Source organism: Mixophyes fleayi, chromosome 2, assembly GCF_038048845.1.
Source record: "Mixophyes fleayi isolate aMixFle1 chromosome 2, aMixFle1.hap1, whole genome shotgun sequence".
NCBI classification, from domain to species: Eukaryota; Metazoa; Chordata; class Amphibia; order Anura; family Limnodynastidae; genus Mixophyes; species Mixophyes fleayi.
Window position 1 is genome coordinate 157,723,089 of NC_134403.1, and position 25,479 is coordinate 157,748,567.

The 25,479-nt window shown below is 40.2% G+C and overlaps 2 protein-coding genes across 3 annotated transcripts in view; one reads left to right on the plus strand and one right to left on the minus strand.

Annotated features, from left to right (window-relative positions):
• Positions 1-5,029, plus strand: part of AMELX (amelogenin X-linked) — a 198,045-nt gene extending 193,016 nt beyond the window's left edge. The window contains exons 3-6 of the mRNA XM_075200312.1: positions 848-895; positions 1,981-2,025; positions 2,719-3,120; positions 4,861-5,029. Coding sequence (XP_075056413.1) covers positions 848-895; positions 1,981-2,025; positions 2,719-3,120; positions 4,861-4,866 — 501 coding nt within the window. The 3' untranslated portion in view covers positions 4,867-5,029. The remainder of the gene's footprint in view (positions 1-847; positions 896-1,980; positions 2,026-2,718; positions 3,121-4,860) is intronic.
• ARHGAP6 (Rho GTPase activating protein 6) overlaps positions 1-25,479 on the minus strand; it is a 550,783-nt gene that overhangs the window by 110,031 nt on the left and 415,273 nt on the right. The window lies entirely within an intron of this gene.

The window sequence follows — 25,479 nt, forward strand, 5'->3', positions numbered from 1 at the left end:
CATTGTCCACAGCATTATAAGCACGAACACTTGGTAAAATATAATGTTCTATGGGAGCGGCCATTTTGTGAGCCAAGCCAATATTAAGGGTAATATCAATGCACTAGGAACTAGTAACATGAGTGAGGCATGAACCACTAGATCCTATCAAATTCATAGACTGAATATTGGTTCAGTCTACAAAATGGCTACCTCCACTGTTGGGGACAGCTACAATTGGATAAATTACTCTCTTTGATATGATAACTACCTGCACAAAAACATTGTGGTAGTGAATTTTGCAATATAAATGTAAATTTAATTTGTGTGGGCTACATGACATAGAATACTGTAGATATTTGTAGTGACCTGACAATACTTTAACTGAGTAGTACAATAATAATTTCTGTTGTTGAGTTGCAGAAACTGCCGAGGTTGTTAAGGACTGGTCCTTGACTACGTCTTGAGCACTCCGCATGTAATGCTTTCATAGTGGGAGTTTCTTGGGGGACCCCTCCCTATTTGCTATCAGTGCGGGGGACAGAATTAATTTAGTCCACTTAGGACAACCCTTTTAGTATTTTGCAACATATGAACAGAAATTCTAGGGACACTATTCTTCTGGGCAAGTGCATTTGAAAGCATTATATATGGAGTGCTCAAGAGTGGACAACCTCTTATGTGTTATCATCTTGACAAGTGGAGTATTGTTTTGTGTTAAGCTTGAGTGATCAACTTCTGCTGTACAATGATTGCATGTTCAATAGCAAGATGCTCTAGGATGGTATTGGCAGTTATAGGAGCATTTATGAGTGTCCCAGGCTTTTTCCATATTACTAATGTGAAATCTACATGTTTCAATTTGCAGCTTCCTCCACATCCTCAGCATCCGGGATATGTCAACTTAAGTTATGAGGTAGTAAAATAAGGATTTCTTTCTTATTCTGTATTCTTCTGTATGCATAATTCAGACATAGCTCATAACTAACTAAACAATGTGACCATCAAATGCTTTATACATGACTAAGCTTGCAATAGCAATAACACAAATGTATTTTGAGCTAAATTGTAGCATTTAAAGTAAACACAATTCTTTGAAAAGTTAAAATCAAAACAACAAAATAACAAGTGAATGTAAACAATACAGTATCTTGTAATATTAGTGATAATAATAACATGTTAGTTCTCTTGTTGTATTTCAATGACAATCTACTCATTATGGCACCAACTGGCATCTGTTTTGCATTGCAAAATGCAATTATAAAAATGCAATTAAAAGCACCATTGAAAGCACATGCCAAACACAAATAGCTTTTACAAGTGGTTCTTAATTTAATTTATTTGAGGTGAATGGAGGTTGGCTATGCTTATCCAATGCCCTCACTTGTGTTAACCAGGCAGTATTCAGGAAAACGCAACACTTCCACAGCGTTACTGAACACAAGTAACATCACAAGTGGGTATAGCGTCACTGGAAACAATGGTTCCCTTTTTCAGACCTGTTTCCCTGCGTTAAAAACGCTAGTAAAACACAGAAAATTGTATATGAGACCATATTCTCTTCTAAGGTAAAAGTAAAAGTATTTTCTGATAATACTGACATGTTAAAGACAATTTAGAAACAAGTCTTCTTGAAAACACTAGCCACTTTATAAAATGTTTTAAAAGACAATGCTAGTATGATACATTTAAATTGTACTTTTTGAAAAAAAAATATGGGTAATTGTCATAAAACTTTGCATCTATCGTATCTTGTTATTGGTAAAATGTTCGCATGTAAATCAACTGTGTAAGAAAATGCAAAAAATAGTTGGATACGCCAAACTGCAATCTGATTTCTTGTAAATGAGAAAGCTTGGTTTGTTTGCCGAATTGGCCAGTTATAGGGGAGGTAATACTGGGTCAGGACTGATGAGAATGGCATGATAATTGTACAAAGAGATCAAACATGCTTTACAGGAAATATATCTGTAGATCACTATTAACTGGACTTTCTTTTAGATATTAACACCTTTAAAATGGTACCAGTCCATGATGAAGCATCAGGTGAGATATTGCATTAAGGATTATGTAGGTATAGTTCTTAATATCAGAGAAAAAAAAAATGTCCAAATAGACATGTGTAAATTGATATATAGCTCATATCTATAAAACCCAACTTCCCTCTCTTATATCATGTATTGTGTTTTATTTTACATGGTATGAAACACTCACAAAAGGGGAGGATACAATTCCTCGTGATATGCCACCAGACATCACAGCAATGTCCGGCTGCGCTTATTTACGTGGAATTACGGTACCCAAACATGGTGTGTTAGAAAAAATTGCCCCTGGCACTTCGTAGCACATCTTGGGGAATTGAATTCCCTCAAAAATTCAATTATATTTTAAAATTGCATGGGGGGGGGGGGTTTATTGATTCAATCCAGTAATCAGGTGTGGGACAGTGATCAGGTGTGGGAGGGCTCTTCAGAAAAATATGCCAACGAGCAGTGAGTGATACCAATTTATTATAGTGTATAGTTTTTATTTTATAAACAAGGAAAGGAACATCCTACATAATGTTTAAGTTATAGTTGTAAATGTCATTTCTGTTCATAAATCACCAAGCTAAGAAGGTGCCCATAGTGCGGACTAAAGAGCATTCCCCTGGGAAAGTTTAGTCACTGGTATAAGACATTATCTTTGGAGTGAAACAGACAAGCTTCAATTTTATTAACAGTTATTCTATTTTTGTAGTATCCCTCTTATGGCTATGAGCCCATGTCTGGATGGCTGCAGAATCCAATGATTCCTTTGCCACCAATGATGCCCCAGCAACAGCTACCACATCCACACGCAATGCCAAAACTGCCACCACACCAACCTATACTTTTACCGCAACAGCCCATGGTTCCTGTACATCCCCATCATGCAACACTCCCCCTGTCTCCCCCACAAACTCATCAATTAAACCCAAGCTTTTGGGCAAAACCTGAAAGTCAATACCCAACAAACATTCAACCAATAGAACCACCAAAACCGGATGTTCCTAACCAACCTGGTCAACCTCTATTCCCAATCCAACCACAGCCTCCTCTTGTGGAAGAAAGGCAACACGATCCATGGCAACCAGCAAGCAAAACCAAGCAAGAGGAGCTGGTAAGAATCACTTAATTGTAAGCAGCATGTATTGTTTCCATCTAGGTTTATATTACTAAACAGTGCAATCATATTCTAATGATTGGTATGTAAATATTAAGACCTATTACAATAGATTACTTGTTTAAGGTATTAATCTCTAAAGGAAAGGTTCATAATGTGACCTGACTAATATGGTTATGGAATTTGTCAAGCTTATTATAGGAAGACCATGGAAATGTGCAAAGCCTCCGAGTCATTAAATTCTCAAATAACCTAACTAGACATGAAACATGTCACTGCAAAATGCACACTGTTGTGCATTTACATATATCTTTTCTCAACTGTAGTGCTGTTTTGTATTTTTCTAATCATCAGTCTGAGCTATTTATTTTACAACAGAGAGCACAAAATAAGTTATAGTATAAAATAGGAGAACAACAACAACAACAACAACAACAAATAGCCCAGAGAGAAAAATAGAATATTCACACGGAAATACAGATCTAACAAATTCCATTTCAAAGAACAGATGAGATCCCACTAATTGAGGAGTGCAAACCTAGGCAGCATATGTTTATATTTTGTGCATCCCAAAATAGCATGCTAATGAAACAAGCACAGGAAATTATTATACATAAATATAAAGCAAGCTCCTACACATTACAAGAACTTCCTTAGAAATGCCATAGGCTTCCCACATTATTACGATGGCAGTAGTTCATGGGGCAACCATTGAAATAGCCATTGATGGCTGATGTTTCTCAAACAACTTTGCACTGAATTTATGACAATGATGTAGGAATATTTTAGCATAACATTTGCTACAAACTAATAAAGTAACGGGAAAATATATTTCTGATTTCTGGGGCAGCATGGTGGGCAGCATGGTGGCTTAGTGGTTAGCACCTCTCCCTCACAGTACTGAGGTCATGAGTTCTATTCCTGACCATGGACTTATCTGTTTGGAGTTTGTGTGTGCTCTCTGTACAGTGCTACAGAATTAGTGCATACTTGCCAACTCTCCCGGAAAGTCCGGGAGACTCCCGAAATTCGGGTCAGTCTCCCGGGCTCCCGTGAGAGCTGGCATTTCTCCCGCATCCCGGAGCTCCCTTGTCAAAATGACACGATTCACCGTGAATCGCATCATTTTGGCCACGTCCCCGCGACAAAATGTCTTTTTACTCGTGGGGACGGGGCCAAAATGATGCAATTCGAGATGCCCCACCCCTTCACCGATTAGTCACGCCCATCTACCGGAAGTCACCTACTAAAAGTAGGCAAGTATGAATTAGTGTAGTGTATTAGTATAAATAGATAATTGTTGTTTATATTGAGCTAGAATTCTACAAATTATTTGTATTTGTGCATTATGAGACCTATGTTCAGTTACTAATGCCAAAGGGACAATTTATGTTTAAATCATACCCCTATGACAGTAAATCATACATATGTATACTTAAAAAAAAACTGCAATGTTAATGAATTAGTCCAAAACCTGTAAGTGAATTCTGCACGTCACGTATAACACGTTTTGCTATAGCATGGTGTAGCTGCTAGACAATGCACAACGTTTTAATGATTCTCACAATCCCACACTCACAAGATTTATGACTTTGATTTGTTATTTATAAAGATTGTTTTTGCTTACACTAGTTCAATAAGGAAACCAGGCCCTGTTTATCTTGTGGAAGTAAAGGGCTTTCAAAAGGACGGCAGCTGTACAAATCTGACTCAAAATTTTTCCTCATTTATTTTTAGGATTAAACGCTATTGGAAATAAAAAGAAAAAAATAATGTTTCGCTGACACAAAGTCCCAGTCTTAACATGGTTTTCAACAAGATTTGTTTTTTAGCCTATTATTGAAACTGCATTGAAAAAAAGAGAAGAAAAAAATAAATGAATAAAATCAAATTACATGTATGGTAATACATTTGTCTTGCGTCTTGTTTTTCAATGATGACTTAAAGCATTATACTATACAGTTTATGTAGAATATCTGCTGTACTATAGGTAAGCTTAGGTAGTTTTAGAGTTGAGAAAGGCATATATATTGGCGTTTGGATTATGCAGTTTACAGGCATTTTAACCCATCTAAAATGCATTAAAAAATATCTCACACTTGAAATCATTGTTCCTAATGTTACCATACCCCACTCACATTAGTAAATGTGTTTTGAATGGTAATTCCTTTCATATATTTTTACTAGCCTTAGAAAATTGATGTCACCGGTGCGTATGTGGCTTTAGTTGGCTGGATGTGCTACTAAACGTAAGGCCAAGTTGGCCGTTTCCTTATCCGTTGAAAGATAAGATATTGCATACTTACCTACTTTCTTCAGCTCCCTTCCGGGAGCCAGCCAGTGGAGGGGGGCGTGAAGGGGCGGGGTGGCCGAAATCGCGTCATTTCGGCCCCGCCCCCTGTGACGTCATGACGCAAATTGCGTCATTTGACAGCGGGGGCGGGGCCAAACGCCGCGATTCACCGGGAATCGCGGCGTTTGGGATCTAATTCTGCCCACTTCACTAGGAAGTGGGGCACTTCCTAGTGAAGTGGGCAGAATTCGGGAGATTGCCACACTCGCCCGGGAGTCCGGGAGACTCTCACAAAATGCGGGAGTCTCCCGGACATTCCGGGAGAGTTGGCAAGTATGAGATATTGTGATTGCATTTTATCGGGTCCAAAAATCCGAATGATGACCAGATCAGCATTCATGAGGTCATCTGCTGACTAAAATAAATAGGCCCTTTGAAATACAGGGCTTGGCTTGAATGCAGTGATTGAAACAGTTGAGCACAAATATATTTAATAGACTGTAGCGGTAATTTATCTTACAATTAAACCCTCGACTTTCTTTGTTTGTTAAATGGACTCTGTTATATAGTATAACTAACAGGATCTGCTCTGTAAAAATCCAGTGCCTTTCGAGGGTGGGCTGTATGCAGTTCTCTTCCTCAGACCAGTTTTATCATTGCATTATCTACTAGCCGCCATTGGATTTAATATCTGCAAAGCAAATTCCCTTCCTCAAGCTACAATTTACAGCAAAGCTTACTTGAACGCTTTGATTTCTACCAAGGCTCAATTGTATAAATAATGGGCTCCCAGCTGCTGGTAATATTAACCGTGGAGTGTGACAGGTGGGAAGGCATGCAGTTCCTAATGTGTACCCCACTGCCGACCCTGCTCTCCCCCCAAAAAAGAATCTACACATTAGTATATCACTAGAAATAAACAGTGCTAAGAAATTGCATAGATATTGTTGGTTCATGTTTTTAATCCCACTATTTAAATATTTAAAAGAAATACTACATGACATTAATGTTCATTAGTGTACCCTAATTTACATGTCACACACATAATTGGATGCTGGTAACCAATGTGGGCAACTCTCCGCACTGTTGCACAGCTCTCACTTATCTGAAAAATGCTCATGACTTCTAACAGACTTAAAAACGATTTGAAAAGAGACAAATAATATTCACACATACACCCTTAGTGACAGAACTTGGACGACATATAACCTTACTTTTAGTAAGTAACACACAAATCATTTCAGTACTGATGACCTTCTCCCCCACCCAACCTCCAATATATCTTGCATCTGCAGCAAGAGTGCCTTTGGTTGTATTGATGTTCATATCCAAAATGTTTCTATTAATGGTGCCATATAACCAGTCTGTTTTTAAAGCGGCATATTAGAAACAGCTGTGCATGGATTCCATGTTGCTGGAAGGAGATTATTCAATACTTCACATCTGGTTGTGGAATGTAACCAGGGCGAAGTGCTTGTTTACTGAAAGAGAACGATCTGATCACTGGCTGACTACTGCTCGGAAAGATGTGAATCTGAACTACTTTTACAGACTTCCTGTATAAAATGCCATTATCATCCGGGGACAAATAAACTGAATGGATACAAATGTAAAACAATGTACTCAAAACTTTACTTAACGTTATCAAAGTTATCGTGGAGCATATAGAGAATAAATTGAGTTTTATTGGATAATATTGTAAAATAAAAGAATTATAACCTTTGTACATTGACTGAACAACACAGAGGGTAACCTGGAATCACAAGAACTTGTGTATTAAATCACAAAGTCATTAAGGGGCCAATTCTATTAGCCGAGAGGTCCCGTAGGAACCTTGCACGACCCGTCTCAGTGGGACGTTTCTGGTACACTCATTTTTGCTCACACCTCGTAGTCTAAAAAAAAAGCAATGTTTTCTGTGTCGTAATACCAGGTTATGTGCGCAGAAAGACTTTGCGTGAGGCTCCTATGAGAACCATGTGGTTAATTGCATCAGTCCCTTAATGTCATATATAAATAAAATAATAAATAAAACAGGAACAAACCAAAAACAATCAGACATAGAAAGTGTATCCTTGCTATGAAGAACTTGCTTCACTGAGCACTGAACTGGGCAACACATGATGGAAAAATGCTGCAGAATGTTAATTATAGGTAATATAATTAATATTATTATTATCATAGATTGTAATATCATCCTATTTGTGTAAACTTATGCTACTTATTGACAATGCAGGAACAAGAAATACAATTGGGCGAGGAAGTAATCCAATTACAGAATATGCACAGTCCGCGGGCGTACTATTATATTACAACACTGCAGAATAAAAAAATACATCCATATATGTACTTATCTGTTTTCTGTTTGGTTACTGGTGAAGATCAAGATAATAGAGAATTTTTTACAGTATGTATATTAGGATATTTATGAAAACTGGTTCAGGGGAAAATGTTTGATCAGATTCTGATGGTCATCTTTCTACAGCAAATTAGAATAGATGTATGATCTTTGTGTCAAATAGATGTGCATTTGACACCACAATCTCTATGACATTAGTTTGCTAGAAGCTTAACATCACTACTTACTGTTCTTGGAAGGCCCTGTCTAACTCTTAGTATCTGGTTTCCTACTCTCCTCCTATCTCCCTCCTGACATCATTAAACTGTCCCTATTACATGTAGCCTTGTCGTCATACAATAAGCCTAGTCGTAAAGTCACTGACTCCCACAAGATCAGGACATGTTTCTCCTCAAACACTCTGTTGCTGCTGTTAACATTTAGATTACCTCATTGGCTACAGTCTGTTATAACCGCACCTACTTTGAAAGTGAAGATACCCCGTATGAATAGGAGCAGAGTCTGAATACTGAACAAAATCAAGGGCTGTGATCCTAGTCAAAAGCATCTTAAAATATACTTTGACCTTGGTCAAAGTACCTTAAAAAATAAATGTATTTTCTGATTCATTTCCAAAATGAAAACCACATTTTTGCTCTTCACTAATTTGGTAATAGTGAGGAGTGACATCATAGCAAGGAAAATGTTGTTTAAAAGACCTATTGAATACCATATTACTTCAGCTGCTGGTACCCAGTGAGCTCAAGCGTCATTGCTGTCACCTGATATTGCTGTTAGGTGATCTTCACTGCCCCCTTGGTGACAGCAACTGCCGAATATAATGTGATACAGCTATCCTGGCTGTATATCCACTAGCACGGTGGCTCAGTGGTTAGCACTTCTGCCTCACAGCACTGAGGTCATGAGTTCGATTCCCAACCTTGGCCTTTTCTGTGTGGAGTGTATATTCTCCCCGTGTTTGCGTGGGTTTTCTCTGGGTGCTCCGGTTTCCTCCCACACACCAAGAACATACTGGTAGGTTAATTGACTGCTATTAAATTGACCCTAGTCTGTCTGTGTGTGTTAGGGAATTTAGACTGTAAGCCCCAATGGGGCAGGCACTGATGTGTACAGCGAATGGGGAATAACTACCAGGGTAGCTGTGCAGCTGAGGAAGTTGATTCAGTAAAGATAAATAGTGAAGGACAGTTAGGGTTGACATCAGCTGACTCTGTCCTCCGCTGTCTATTCTTGTTCCAACTGTACCACACCACTGGTGCTACAGAAAAACGCCAGAGGCTAATGACTGCTTTATTATCAGTGACTGATAGCCACATGCACTTTCCCCAGCTATAATTGTTATTCCGCTACCCCATATATCAGTTGTTCTTAACACCTTTTGAGTGTGTAAACTTATTTGGGCAGGACCATCCTTACCCCCTGTTTCACGTCATTGAGTGTAAATTGTTTGTGTCACGATCCGCTTAATGTACAGTGCTGCATAATATATCAGAGTTTAGAAGAGATTATAAATAACAGATAATAATCATCAGGCATATTCTTGTACAATTCCTTCTGTAGTATGGGAGGAAGAGACATGGCAATGTGGGATATTATATTGATAATTTTTTTAGTATTGCACCAAAGCTCAGGGTTCATATTATTATGCATCTGCATTCGCACAAATTCAAAATTTCCATCACTAACTCCAATATTAAATACGAATAGTTACATAATTAAACAACAGATCAAATTCCAAATTCATAGAGCTATATCACAGAGGAAGAATAAATGTTTTGCCTAGTTTGTAATAAAACATAAATTAATCTAATTAGGGGGATATCCCGTACTTGAACTGTTTTCTCAGGGACTGAACAAAGCACACACTAAGACAAGCACTGGCATGTCACTGAAAACATGGAACTAGTACATTAGTTTCATGTTCTTGAAGATTTAGAAGGGATAAAATGAAATTGTAAAATATGTTAGCAAAAGGCCATTATGTCTCTTCTACCAAAAAAAAACTGGTTCTAGTTTGAAATTTGTTTGACCCTGTCTAAATAACGGTTTTGTTTTTATATATGACACACATAAAAGTACATACGTTATATTTATAGGATGTTTAATACAACACACTTAATATTATCTATTTCAGGACAGCTCCCCTTACTAGGTAACGTATGATGCATCTGTATGTGCTATTGGATAACCTGTAAACAGTACACACCAATAGTGCTCGTACAAAAAGAATTTGCATTTTAGGTTTAGTGGTCCTTTACACTACCACCTAAAGCATACTTGCCTACATTGGCAAGGACTCCTCTGGGAGATCAGGGGGAGGTGGGTGTGTTGGGGGCGGGGCCTGACGGGTCATCTCATTTGGCTACGCCCCCAAACCATCAATCACTGTTTCTGACCAATTACGGGAGGGGGGGGGCACGATGACACGCTATTCGCATCCTAAGCCCCGCCCCCACCACTTTACTATTATGGGATTAGAAGCTGGAAGGTTGCCCCACTCTCCCGGAAGGACAGAAATTCGGTAGTCTCCCAGATATTCCGGGACAGTAGGCAACTATGACCTAAAGCTGTGAACATTTTATTGACCACTATAAAAAGGTTGCAAAATATAAGTGTATGTGAGAGGAGCTATGAAAAATAGCAATGTCTGTGATTGCGGCTATTCAATGGTCCTTCCCATTCACAGTCCCATCCAAAATTGCATATATCATTTTCTTCAGCTGTGAAACTAACCTAAAAGTCTGGCAATCAAATGGCTGTACAGAGCATCCTCCCAGACTCTAGGGAGAGAGCAGAACTATAATGCCCTTCTTACTCCCTAGTTGGGAGTGCGCTGCTCCCTCCCTAGGTATAATGCTCTTCTAACTCCCTAGGTGGGAATGCGCTGCCCACTCCCTAGGTGGGTATGCTCTACTTCTTCCCTAGGTGATAATGATATTCTCATTCCCTAGGCGGGAACGTTTTGCTCCCTCCCTAGGGAATAATGCTTTTCTCAATCCCTAGGTGATAATGCTCTTCTCACTCCCTAGGTGGGTATGTTTTACGCCCTCTCTAAGTGACATTGCTATTTTTCCTCCCTAGATGGGAATGTTCTACTGCCTTCCTAGGTAATAATGCTCTGCTCTCTCCCTATGTGGGAATGCTCTTCTCCCTTCCTAGGTGGGAATGCTCTGCTCCCTCTCTATGTGGTAGTGCTCTTCTTCCTCCCTAGTTGGGATTGCTTTACTCCCCCCCTAGTTGGGAATGCTCTGCTTCCCCCCAGGTGGTAGTTCTCTGCTCCCTCCCTCGGTGATAATTATCTGCTCTCTCCCTAGAAGATAACGATCTGCTCTCTCCCATGGAGATAATGCTCTTCTCCCTCCCTAGGTGGTAGTGCGCTGCTCCCTCCCTATGTGCCCAGCTGATAATGCTCTTCTTCCTCCCTAGGTGGCAATACTCTGCTCTCTCTCTAGGTGGCAGTGCTCTGCTGTCTCCCTAGGTGGCAGTGCTCTACTGCCTCCCTAGGTAGTAATGTTTTGCACCTCTTCTAGATGGTAACACTCTGCACCTTCCTTAGGTGGTATTGCTCTTCTCCCTCTCTAGGTGGCAGTGCTCTGCTGCCTGCCTAAGTAGTAATGCTCTTCCTCGTCCCTAGGTGGTAATACTCTGCTCCCCTCCTAGGTAGTAATGCTCTTCTCCCTCCCTAGTTGGTAATGCTCTGCTGATTCATTAGATGGTATTACAGCTTTAAGAGTGACTTTCTAAGTGAAAAAAAACCTTCACCACCTGGCTTTATGAGTTTTGCGGCAGACATACTTCAATTATTATATATACATAACATGCATATAATACAAACATAAATATTTAAATACCAAAAACACATAGCTTAGCACTAGAATAACTTGCAACTCACTACAAGTATTTGCATTGGTCTAATAAATAAGCACTGGAACAAGGACTCCACCACAAGAATTTAACAAAGTAGTATTCTTACCTAGAAAGCTTTCAGATACCTGTAAAACATTCAAGTATTCTGCTCTGCTTAATACATTAAATATTCTTGTTTTGTAAATTGCTGTTTTAAAAAGCATATTCCTGAGCTCCAAAAAATTTAGTTTTTTCCAGTGCAGTCCAGATTTCAGATCAAAAGGACTGTGGCCTCTTGGGATATCATTATTATTAATTTTTATTTGTGGGGCGCCACAAAGAGTCTGTAGCGCCGTACAGGAACAAACAATAGGACAGGACAAGGTAAAACAGCACGGTACAGTTAACAATAAGCACTAAAACTCATGAAGCTCAAAGCACAGCTAAAGAGAAAGACTGAAAGGGTGAGACTCAAATGAGTTTACAATCTAAAAATAAGATACATATTGGTTCTATAAGCAACCAATTTAGTAAATATACTCCTAAGAGTGATCTTTGTAAATCGATAGGTGTGCAAGCTTACTTTTTTAGTTCCAGCAGTCCACAGGCATTTCCAAAATAAATCGCCTGCTCTCGCAGCCGATCTACTAAAATTTTGGGACGGCTGCAAACCTGTTGGCAGCAACATGCCCTTTAACCACTCAATGGCAGAATTAATTGTATTAAATGGAAGTACTGTTCTGGGGTGCCCCAAACCCCCATGGCTTACACACTATTGCACTATTGCCTTGAAGAGGATCCATCCATTGGTGTGGCTAGCAGGGGAAAAGTAGAATTGCAAAAAAAAAAAAAGGTATTATTTACAACAACAAAAACTTACACCCTGTTGAAACGTCCTCCTCATGTGTCAACTGATAATTCTGATAGTGGCCAAGTATTTACTAAGAGCATATGTGGGCAGCACGGAGGCAAAGTGGTTAGCACTTGTGCGTCACAGCACTGGGGTTATGCGTTCAATTCCCGACCATGGCCTTATCTGTGTGGAGTTTGTATGTTCTCCCTGTGTTTGCGTGGGTTTCCTCCGGGTGCTCCGGTTTCCTCCCACACTCCAAAAACATACTGGTAGGTTAATTGGCTGCTATCAAAATTGACCCTAGTCTCTCTCTGTCTGTCTATGTGTGTGTGTGTGTGTGTTAGGGAATTTAGACTGTAAGCTCCAATGGGGTAGGGACTGATGTGAGTGAGTTCTCTGTACAGCGCTGCGGAATCAGTGGCGCTATATAAATAAATGATGATGTTGATGATAATTTTACTGTTTTACGGTCTAATTTAAAATTTAAAAAGTATGCATAAATGTCACTATAGGATTGTAAGGAAATAAAACTAATTGATCTTACTTATAGTAAAAGCACCACTGAGATTAAGGCATTTATTTCTGCTTGAAGGTGTCATTAATTTAAATATTTTATTACACTTGGAAAACATTAACTTGATTATGTGAGGGTTTTCTCTACATGATAACAAGGAACATGTTTTTTTTTAAAAAAAATAGACTATTGCAATAGGTCAAAAGATGAATGTAATTAGTTAGCAGACCATCTAGTAGTAAAATGCATATATTTGCATTTAGCTTAGAGTTATGCTTAGCAGAGGCTTGACTTTCCTGGACATTACTATACATTTATTTAGAGGGGAGATATTCCTGAAAAGTAAAAATGACTAATAAATTGAACACATCAGAATCATACAGTTTTCAATTTGTTCATTATTTGATATCACCAGTGGAAAAATATACATCAGACTTTGCAGTAATCTCTTGTATTTAGCGCACATAAAAGAAACTTTAGCACTCTGACTAGGCGGTTGCTGATGTCTGATTTTACCACACTGCTGTCCTGCCATCATCACTGACACCTGGGAAAGAATAGAGCTCTCTGAAGTGGCAATTTCAATTTGTCCCTCAAGGGTATGTACTAGTAAATTCACCTACTGACTGAATTAGGCTGTTTAAGCAGACACTACACTTATTATGCACATACTGAGCAGTAGATTCAATCTCCCACCCAGTGATCTTCACTGGCAGCAGTGCCAACGCTCTCACCTCCCATCTGTTCCTACTGGTGGCACATGACTAAGATCCAATAATCAAATGCAAACCGAAGGGGGTCCTAGTGCCTAGAAACCCCCCTCCAAGTCTGGGGCACTGTATAATTGAGGTGGCTGGACCCTGCTCCCACTTCACACGGCTCTGCTTGAAAAGGGAGAGCTGCATGCACCAAACAATAGTGCACCCAGAATTGCACATGTATATTATGAGGATAGCAAGAGTTGGAGAGCAGCCAAGCACGGTCTAAAATTATAGCTATGCCCCCATGCATGCTGGTCACGCCCACTGATGGCGTGGTGTGGAAACCCCCCTCTACAAATCCTGCCTTTGCCCCTGATAGTGGTAGTGGTCCCAGGTAGTGGAATATTGGTAGGGTGTCCCTAAATTGAAACTGGGGTTGAAAAAACCATGAAGATATTTATATTTTCCTACTCTACCAGAATTTTCGTGAGTCTCCCGAATTTCGGGGAGTCTTCTTGGACTCCCAGAAAAGTAGGCATTCTACCAGGTCGTTGTGGAGGTGGGGCTCAATGACACAATCACGTCATTCTGACCCACCCCCTCTATGCAATGCCATTATTGTCGGCATTTTATAGAAAGGGCGGAACCGTCCCCTCATGCTCTTGTCACATGAGGTTTTAAAAGTGGGCAAGTATGATGATACAATATATGATGATATATAATTTAGTCCAGATTACTACAATAGCTAGATAAGTAGGTTCATTTTAGTTGTAGAACATTTTCTACTGGCTAAAATGAGTCATGTTGGGGGTACATTCAAAATGGTGCAGAATACAATTTGGTTTGCTAGGCCAGCCATGCATTGCTATACAGGGAATACATAAGCATACATGGTATTATTGCACTCACTTGGGATGAATGCTGCCTCCTAGGATATTAAATCCTGCAGCACCTGCATGCATTTTATATATCACCAACTCTTATAAGCCATTTGGGAAAAAACTACTTTAGTTTAGCTGCTCCAACCATAATTAATAAATACTAATATCTAGCACCATCTCCATTTCCCCTAACACTTTTACTATTGTTAATGTTGCCTCTTTAAATCCTAGCAGGTGAGAGCTGAGCAATAGTGACAATGTAATAGAGAGGAACCAGTATTGCCTAAACAGTCTGACTATGAAAACAGTTTGTGCAGCTTGTATAACCCATGAGTTAAGGAATTCCCTGTGAAGTGGATATGAAGATAGAGTCATTTTGCAGCCTTTTCTTCTATATTTGTACTGAGAATACTTAGCATTTAGCTAGGGAACATTTTCATGGTGCCTTTAAGTAAACAGTGAGATTTACATTCCATAATCTCAATTTGTTCAAATGCATTCAGAATCATAAGAGTACTGTGTAAATGATTAACATATTCCGCAATTGTCCAGCATGCAAATCATTGGTATTACCCGGATATATTTATCTTTTCTGGAGAACGTCTCACTCTGTATGAGCTAGTGCCTGAACGGTCTGTACTAACTGCACAATTCAAAATCCTTATATGGAAAAATGAAATATTAAACTTTCTATTGTGATTTCAGCTCATTTTCAGATTATGCTAGTTTAAGTTGCCATAATGGTAGAATCTGTTACAAAATGTTACACCTCAGCAAAGAAATATAGCCCATCAATAAGAGAGCATGTTCTTTTTTACTCTGCACAGGGATATCTACAATTCATTGTTTTTTTCTCATTGTATGCATTGATTCATTCTGGCTTTCTAGGAGGACAATTGTTATGCATCCCAAGGTTTTGAAAATTAAGCTCAGATCTCACGGTGGCTTAGTAGTTAGCACTTCTGCCTCATAGCACTGAGGTCATGAGGTTGATTCCCGACCATGGCCTTATCTGTGTGGAGTTTGTATGTTCTCCCTGTGTTTGTGTGGGTTTCCTCCAGGTGCTCCGGTTTCCTCCCACACTCCAAAAACATACTAGTAGGTTAATTGGCTGCTATCAAATTGACCCTAGTCTTTCTCTCTCTCTGTCTGTCTTTGTGTGTGTATGTTAGGGAGTTTAGACTGTAAGCTCCAATGGGGCAGGGACTGATGTGAGTGAGTTCTCTGTACAGTGCTGCGGAATTAGTAGTGCTATATAAATAGCTGATTATGATGATGGTTTCATCGTACACATTCAGCATTGTTAGGTTAATATGAGTCTTGCTTAATGCTTCCAACATATGCTTCAAACAACCCTATATGCCCAACATATATATGGGCATATCGGGTTGTTTGAGTAGTACCGTCTGCCCTTTTCAAATTTACAAAACATCATAATCAGATTTACACAATTGGGGGTAAATGTATTAAAGAGTGAATTTTGCAAATCAACAATATTTGGCGACTTTCAGGGGTGGATTGGCCATAGACCTTACAGGGAAGTTTCCAGGTAGGCCGATGGTCTAACGAGGCTACCTGGAGGCCACCTCAGATTTTCCTGGGGGGCACGTTTGGATGCGGCGGGAGGAGGCACGTACAGGAAAGCAATCTAAAATATTGGTGTTCAGTAGGCAGCAACAGGCAGCCAATAGCTAGGCTCCCACGGTGCTGTTCGGCAGACAGGAAGTCTGACTTCACTTCCTGTCTGTCTGATGTGAGAAGAGACGCTGCTCAGAGCAACTGAAGGTAAGTGAGGGGGGCTTAGTATACTATACTATACTAAGGGGGACCACCAATACTATGCTATACTAAGGGGGGCTGCCTATACTATACTAAGGGGAGCTACCTATACTATACTTAGGAGGGTTACCTATACTATACTATACTAAGGGGGGCTACCTATACTATACTAAGGGGGCAACCTATACTATACTAAGGGGGGCAACCTATACTATACTAAGGGGGGCTACCTATACTATACTAAGGGGGGCAACCTATACTATACTAAGGGGGGCAACCTATACTATACTAAGGGGGGCTACCTATACTATACTAAGGGGGGCAACCTATACTATACTAAGGGGGGCAACCTATACTATACTAAGGGGGGCTACCTATACTATACTAAGGGGGGCAACCTATACTATACTAAGGGGGGCAAACTATACTATACTAAGGGGGGCTACCTATACTATACTATTGGGGGGCTACCTATACTATACTAAGAGGGGGCTGCCTATAGTATACTATACATTTGCCCTGCATGGCTTTAGAGATGACCCACTGTGTGTAAAGTCATCACATCTAGGTTTTCCTAAATGTTACTACAACCAAAATCCTGTAGTTCTAAATCCCGCCTACTTTTGTGTTGGCCCCACCTACTGTTATTTTGGTCCCGCCGACATGAGGCCACTTCAATAATTTTTTCCAGGGCCACTTTAAGTTCCCAATCCGCCCCTGGCGACTTTGATAGCTAAATTTAAAAAAGCAATGTGTTTAAAGGTAAGATTGCCTTTTAAATTTAGCTGTCAAAGTCACCGAATATCGTCAATGTGAAAAAAATCGCTCTTTAATACATTTACCCCCGGAGTCTCTTGACACACAGGCATTGGACCCTCCATCCTGTCCCATCCACCTCCTTTAAAATTTTTGTAGCTTTACCTATCCAATCCCAGAGGAGAGTAACAGGAATATCATCAAAACCTCAGTCAGTTATGTTCCTCTAGTAAACCTAATATTAAACCTAACAAAGAAGGGAGGGGGGGGGGGGGGGGTTGTGGTGCAGGTGCTTAAGGTCTTCCTTAAAGTGGATGGGTATGCTGGTGCTTGATCTACTACAAGTGCCAGCATACCCATGGCTGCCAAGCCATGCTGGCACTTTCAGAACTACAAGTGTCAACATGCCCTGTTATCCGGGGCCCACAGGGACCCATTTTGCACCTTGGCCATCTGCAGAAAAAAAGCACACAGGCACATTGAGAAAAGACATTTATTAAATAAACAACATTGTTAACCATTTTATTGCTCACAAACAAAAAGAGAAATCAAGCGCTGGTAGGAAGTATAAAAATAGTTATTTTTAAGCAGGATATAAATTGCTATTAGTACACCTGCAGCTAACCACAATAAACAAGAACTGGGCTTGTCACCATAAACTAATATTCAAAACAAATGGTAGCGCTGGTATAACTATATATAGCTGATTTTATTATCATTAAAACTTAAAATAAAACTTCAATACAAACAACGAGCTACTGATTGAAGCACCACATATAATGTTAAATATAGCATATTCCCATGATAAACACAGGTATTAAGTATTATGCACATGCACTGAAGATGTTGTTAAGAGGAACGGAGAATCCAGCAAGAAGTCCCGATTTTTATGTAAACCCACCACAGGCACAATTATAAATATCACGATCAAGAGATGGAGATTAAGCACACTCCAGTGCAAAAGAAAATCTCCTTTTAAGCATTAGGTCATAGACACAATAATTAGAACACAATCCAAATACGGAGCTTTAGCACTTCTCAGTGCAATACAATAGTCTCCTTATCGATAGCCAAATGAAGGGTGTACCTTACAGGGGACTGGCTTCCACTTTCGTTCTCCTTTTATCAATCCTCTAGATGAACTTCTATACAGATCAGAGGCTATATATTCGATGTGCCTGGATGGCAAATACTACAGCAGTTCTCAGCATAAAAAACGTGTATACACGGAAAAATATTAATGGCACTTCCAGGCTCGTCTCTTGACGCGTTTCTCCACCCCTTTAGTGGGTGGTTTCATCAGTAGCTCGTTGTTTGTATTGCATATCATTTTATAGCTCACCTAATTCCTGGGGTGCAGGAATGCCTTGTCTAAAAAAAATGATAAACCCTCATAAGACTCCGATAGACTTGCTCATTTCATGCTCGTTTTGAAGCCCTGTCGCAAATGTGGTCACTAGACGCAATTGCATTAAAATTTATAGCCTGGGAAATTCCCATATCTTGACCTCAGAGCTGGATGCTGGCATTTGTAGCTCTAAAAGTGTCAGCATCTCCTGCTAGTCATGGGCATGTTGCCACTTGTACTACAAGTGTCAGCATACCCAGTCACTTTAAGGTGACCATGTTTTTCATCACCTCGATTTAGCCTAGCAGCGCTGGTGCTGATTATACTTTGGGTGGGGGGGTGGGGGTGTTGTTATTTAGTAATTTTTTTTTAATTATATCAAAAAAGGCAGAAGAGAATAGATTAGGTGCACAGTGGCTCACTGGAGTAATATATAAGTGGATCGTGTAACTAAAACTTTTATTCAATATGTTTAAAACAGCAAAATATCAAAAAGATATGTGAATGATTTGGATGGGCATAAATTACTGGATTAATTGAGATCTGCTCTAATAAGGCCAGATATAGTAGAGCATTTCATTTGGTAGTCAGCAAGACACCCCCCGTAATGACCATTGCTCAGCTCATCAGGCTATTATCAGATCTCGAGGATCTTACTCTTTTGTTTTAGTACCAGCTAATCTAGATCCTATTAATCACAGGTTTTGCTGCATTACTTACAGTGCGCAGAAGTATATACGCACAGATATTAGAAGCATCATCCTGTGAATCCTTTGAATCCTGGCCCGACTATATATACATATACCGGAGAGAATCAAGAGTGCATCCAGCTTATTAATAACTAGCATTGCTTTTTATGGTTACATATCTTTTTGATATTTCGCTGTTTTAAATATATTGAATACAAGTTACATTTTAGTTTTTGTTACACGATCCACTTATATATTACTCCAGTGAGCCACTGTGCACCTAATCTATTCTCTTCTGCCTTTTTTGATATATCTATGATTTCAGAGATAGGTGGCATCCCATAGGGTTAAGAATATGGCTAATAAGCCTTGCTAAATCCCATACAGGGTTGTGGCTCCTCACTGGTGCGATAGGTTCTTTTCCTTCTCCTCCTTACTCTATTAACTTAGTTACAACAATAAACTTGGATGTAAATAATTTTTTTTAATGTCTGAGTAAGGCAGCACGTAACTTGCACCATGGGAGAATCGGGCGCAACAGGTATGCCTTCCAAGATACCCTTCATGCCCCAGTCTGACACTGTTCCACCGCACACACAACCATGTGCATATCACTAGAGATAGGTGCAGTATATTATATTTATAATGTAGGTGATGCAAAGACCCATTTCAGCTGGAGACAGCTCGTATGTTAGACATTTAGGAAGGGGAGGATGTTTAAGATGTGTATAGTTGAGTGGTCTCTTGTGGAGAGAGAGACGAGGGGAGTAAGGGATGCTGCTGGAGTGTAGATACATAACATCACACCCATGTCATAGACAAGGTCCTTCTAAGCATAAGGAAGGAAGAACAAGCTGGCGTGCTGGAGGACGGTCATGTCTGCAGGGAGTGGTATTATGTATGTGCTTTGCTTTAGGATTTAGATGTATTATATTTTGATATTTTTACTGTTCCTCTATGTACTGTTGATTGGAAACTAGAATGAGTCATTGTTGCTTGTGGCTTAAGCTTCTAGTTTGCTTTGAAAACATTGAAGCAGGGGCGAGATATCTACAGTTGTTGTGGTGTGCAGTGCACACATAAAAACACAAGTGCTGATGTATATACCTGATAAACAACTCTACAGGAAGATCGTGGAGAATTTAGAAGGTCTTATAAATATATTTCTGTGGGAGATAATTCAATAATTCCTTTTACATACCAAGTATAACACATGGAAATAAACTGCAGCACCGAACTCAAAGTGGGCAACCTCTGGCTCTGAATCTGTTGTAAACTACAAGTAGGAACTGTTGGGACTTGTAGTTACACAACAGCCGGAGGTTGCCTAACCCTGTATTAGATCCCAGCATGTAAAATCTAGAGAGATATGGGGATAAATGTATTACGCAAGTCGCTGATATTCGGTGACTTTGCAGAGGAAATTTAAAATGGAAATCACTTCAAGGCAAAACTTGCCTTCAAAATAATTTTTGTCACTATTAGCAAACATTTAGTTTTTCTCTTGCAGTTGCTTAATGCTCTTTAAAGGATAATAAAACTCAGAAAAGTAATTCATTGTAGACAGATGTCTAACTGGTTGCTATGAGCTTTTACAAATTAACCTTTTCAAACTTTGTTAGTAAATAAACCCTACCATCTAAAGTGGTGTTCATGTAACTTATGTTACCTAGGCGATTAACAAACAAATCACAAGTTAGGCTTTACAGACACAGAGGGGTGCAACTTTTTGTCTGCAGCATCCTCAGCATTACGAATATGAGAAAAATGAAAATGCCTTACTACATGTAGTTTGACTTTGTCTAAGAAAATGCCAAGTACCCTCTGTTGACGGCTTAAAACACCAGTTAAAATGCAGGTTGTTGCTAAATTCTTTTGCATCTCACTCAGGGGCACCAAGAGTGGGTGGGGGATGGGTTCAAAGTACCGGGCCTGCCTGTGAGGTCTCCACTGGAGCCAAGTAGGTTTTTTTGCTATATTAAGTTTCTTTGTTCCAGAGGGTGGCCCGCCAAGGGGGTGGGGGGAGGTGACAGCTACTCCCAGTCCCGGACAGTGTGTGACATCACACACTGTCCGACAGCCGAGCAGCTCTAAATGACTAAAAGTGTTTCCCTGCTCACTCTGCAGGACGCTTCAACTCTGATGGATGTCAGCAACACAAGCACAACATAGGTAAGTACAGTGGGCTGGGGGGGTATCACAATGTTTCTGGTGGGGGGGTCATAATGTATCTGGGGGGGTAGTGTGGCATGATGTGACTGGGGAATGTGTAATAAATGTGATGTGACTATTTTAATGTATTATATACGACATAATGTGTCTGGGGGTGGCGTGATGTGGCGGCCTGATGTGGCTGGGGAGGACATGATAAATGTAATATTTTATTATGATGTACATATTATATATTGTGTGACCTGTGTTATGTACTATGTTCACTTACTGCTGCAGTAGCAGGTATGTCAAAAAAAATCATTTTAATACATAAATGTCAGGTACAAACACGTCCCATGATGGCCATGCCACTGGGCGGTGGCACGCGTTCCTCTTCCTACTCACCTAAGGAGGAGGGGCACAAAAACTTGCTGTACCGGGGCCTCAAATTCCTCTTGGCTGCCCTGACCTCTCTTGGCGCTCCTTCTGAATTTCCAGCATACATTACACATGTGGATAGAAGAAGATGCGTTCCAAAAACTAGAATGTAAAGTGAATACCACAACACCTGGTGCCCACATTAAAATGCTAGTAAAACATGTGTATTTAACGCCAGTGGGGGTGTAAGGCCCAAATAAGTATAACATCTCGTTTTGGCTGACAAATATGCACATTCCTGGATCTATCAGCATGCATTTCTTTGTAGGTTTTCTAATCACAGCAGTGAAGTAGTACAGCTGTACCTTATAAAAAGAGTCTGGAAAACAAAACCATATGGTTAAATAACTTGTCTGTTTAAATACTCAGTGGACAGCAGCTACCACAATTGCTTGTGCAACAGTGATCATAAACAGAAGAATGATGCATTGCAGTAAGATGTAGTCCAGGTTTTCAAACAAAGCAAAGAAAAAAAATCTCCCCCTGACACATATCTACTGGTCTGTGTTATATTTAAAAATGCCTATTTATTTATTTTTTCAATTGTAGGAAGAATTTGAAAGCAGTTGATAGGACATGGGAACAACATTGTTTGTTTTCACTCCATGCTATATAGCACGTATATAACTGTGCTTCTACAGCTTAACTGCATACAGCAATTAAATACAAAGTTCTTCTAACTACTAATATCAGCACAGTATTTTTCTACATGGAAACACTTGTCATCAGCTAACATTAATTGCACAGAAGGAAATGAGTATCCACAGAAATCTAAGAGAAAAAAAGAGTTCCTAGCATTCAGGGTATCACAAAATGACATTTGATTCTTAGGGCTAGATTTACTAAGCTGCGGGTTTGAAAAAGTGGGGATGTTGCCTATAGCAACCAATGAGATTCTAGCTGTCATTTTGTAGAATGTACTAAATAAATGAAAGCTAGAATCTGATTGGTTGCTATAGGCAACATCCCCACTTTTTCAAACCCGCAGCTTAGTAAATCTAGCCCTTAGACTCAAGCTAAGAGGCAGGATTTTGGCACTCGTATTATTGAACTATCAAAGAAACTTTATATGATTGTCAACACTCTATAATTGTCTTGGGAAGTACCACAAGCAGCATCACTATAAAGGTTAACAGCTTTTTAACACAGTTACAAACATTTATTTTAAGTGAAGTGATACAGAGATACTGGAGCTGAACTTTTGGGGTTGGACTTGTCATTAAAGCTTCCAAATAATCATGGTTGCCCTCAAGCCTAAGTTGCCCTCAGCATGGGGATAACCATAGGTGCAGCTGCTGTGTGGCCAACAGCTGAGAGGGGCAAGTCTTCCCTGTCAGTATCCCATGTATGTATGTATGTGAGTTTTAAACCATTGGGCGGTACATGGGTCCCTTACAAAACATTGCTATGGGGCCCACAAATGTCTAGTTACGCTCCTGATCACCGGAACATCTATTAGAAGTAAATGTGTGAAGTTACTTTATTTAACATTGCCACAAGTGTCTTAAGGGTATTGTGAGTGTAAATTGTATGTAGTACATGAAATATATTATCATTTAACCAACAAATTTTGTTTTGAAGTGACGTGTGCTGTAAGAGGTTGGTGCATTATGTCATAATATGTTGAAATGAGGGAGGAACATACAGAAATTTTACAAAGACTAATTTTAAATAATGAATATAAGAAAAAATGTCTATTTTATACTAAGGTAACAATGAGTCTATTTACCTTTTAAGTCATTTGATTCTTAGCGGAATTCAAGCATTTTCTTAAGCCCTCTTCCATTTTGGAGACTGAGATGCTCCAATTTTTTCCTAGAGAACACAACTAATGAGAAATGTATCTTGAAACATCAAGGAGATCTCGATTGTTTTGGGGTGGGATGAGGAGGCCAGGAAATGTCAAGGCCTGATCAAACCATAGACTGCAGCTGAGGGTGCTGGATACTGGGGTGTGGTGCCGCTGGAATTTCCTTCCCTCCCCCCCACCATAAAGTTTATTCCTATTCTTGGCGGCCTGGGCTCATAGTGGAAGGCCATGGTCTAAAGCTGGCGACCCTAGCAGTCACCATTACATGACAGGCAGCCTGGCAGGATGGGCCGCGGTTCGAAGTCCGATATAAGGATTACCACATCTTGTGAGACTGGATTAAGAACCACGTCCTGCACTAAAAGGTACCTAACAACAATCAGATTTGCTGCCAGGCTGCCTGTGGTGAAGATGAAGATTGCTGTGCTTGAAAGACAGCAGAAAAGAGTCTGGGTGGAGGGAGAGTGTCAATGAAATGGCTGAGGAGGTTGTCGATTAAATGGTTGAGGAGGTTTGAATAAATGGCTGGAGGGGGAAAGGTGTTAAATGGTGAAGGGGCAAGGATGATGAAATGGCTGAAGGGGGCTGGTGAAATTGTGAAGGGGGCTGGTGAAATGGATGAAGGGGGCTGAGGAAATGGATGAAGGGGGCTAAGGAAATGGATGAAGGGGGCTGGTGAACTGGATGAAGGGGGCTGGTGAACTGGATGAAGGGGGCTGAGGAACTGGATAAAGGGGGCTGATGAAATGGATGAAGGGGGCTGATGAAATGGATGACGGGGGCTGATGAAATGGATGAAGGGGGCTGGTGAAATGGTGAAGGGGGCTGGTGAACTGGATGAAGGGGGCTGAGGAAATGGATGAAGGGGGCTGGTGAAATGGATGAAGGGGGCTGGTGAAATGGATGAAGGGGGCTGGTGAAATGGATGAAGGGGGCTGGTGAAATAGATGAAGGGGGCTGAGGAAATGGATGAAGGGGGCTGGTGAAATGGATGAAGGGGGCTGGTGAACTGAATGAAGAGGGCTGAGGAAATGAATGAAGGGGGCTGGTGAACTGGATGAAGGGGGCTGGTGAACTGAATGAAGAGGGCTGAGGAAATGAATGAAGGGGGCTGGTGAACTGGATGAAGGGGGCTGGTGAACTGGATGAAGGGGGCTGAGGAAATGGATGAAGGGGGCTGATGAAATGGATGAAGGGGGCTGGTGAACTGGATGAAGGGGGCTGAGGAAATGCCTGGGGAGGGCATTTAAAAACTAGATCAGCTTTACTTTGGAGTGTGAGGGGCATTATCTCTGTATTGTGTGGCATTCACAGGGATAGCAGATACAATGATGCTCTCTGTATTGTGTGGCTCTTATAGGACTGTTCTCTGTATTTGTGTGGCCGTTACAAGGATGCTCTCTGTGGTCTCTGCGTTCACCAGAATGCTAAATACTTGTCAGATGGGGCTGGTAGATGTTAGTATTTGATTAAAACTCTTAGACAATAATTTTTCATATGTTTTATTGTGTATATATGTCTGTGTGATGAGGTAGTTTTCTCTGACCAAAATGGAGTGTTGTCTTTGAACTAAAGATCCTAATCACGTAGGGATTGTTAACATTTTGCATTATGATATAATTTTTGCATACTTTCAAAACAGGACCCTGACTTTCCAGAATTCAGCTAGAAGACAAAAAAGCTGCAAGAACAAGCAAGCAGGTAGTCAAAGCTACAAGAACAAGCAAGCAGGTAGCCAAAGCTGCAAGAACAAGCAAGCAGGTAGCCAAAGCTGCAAGAAGAAGCAAGCAGGTAGTCAAAGCTGCAAGAACAAGCAAGCAGGTAGTCAAAGCTGCAAGAAAAAGCAAGCAGGTAGTCAAAGAAAAGGCAGGAGCGAATGGCACAGTCAGTATGAATTTGAATGCTTAAAAATACTCCTGAATATTCATATAACTGCCT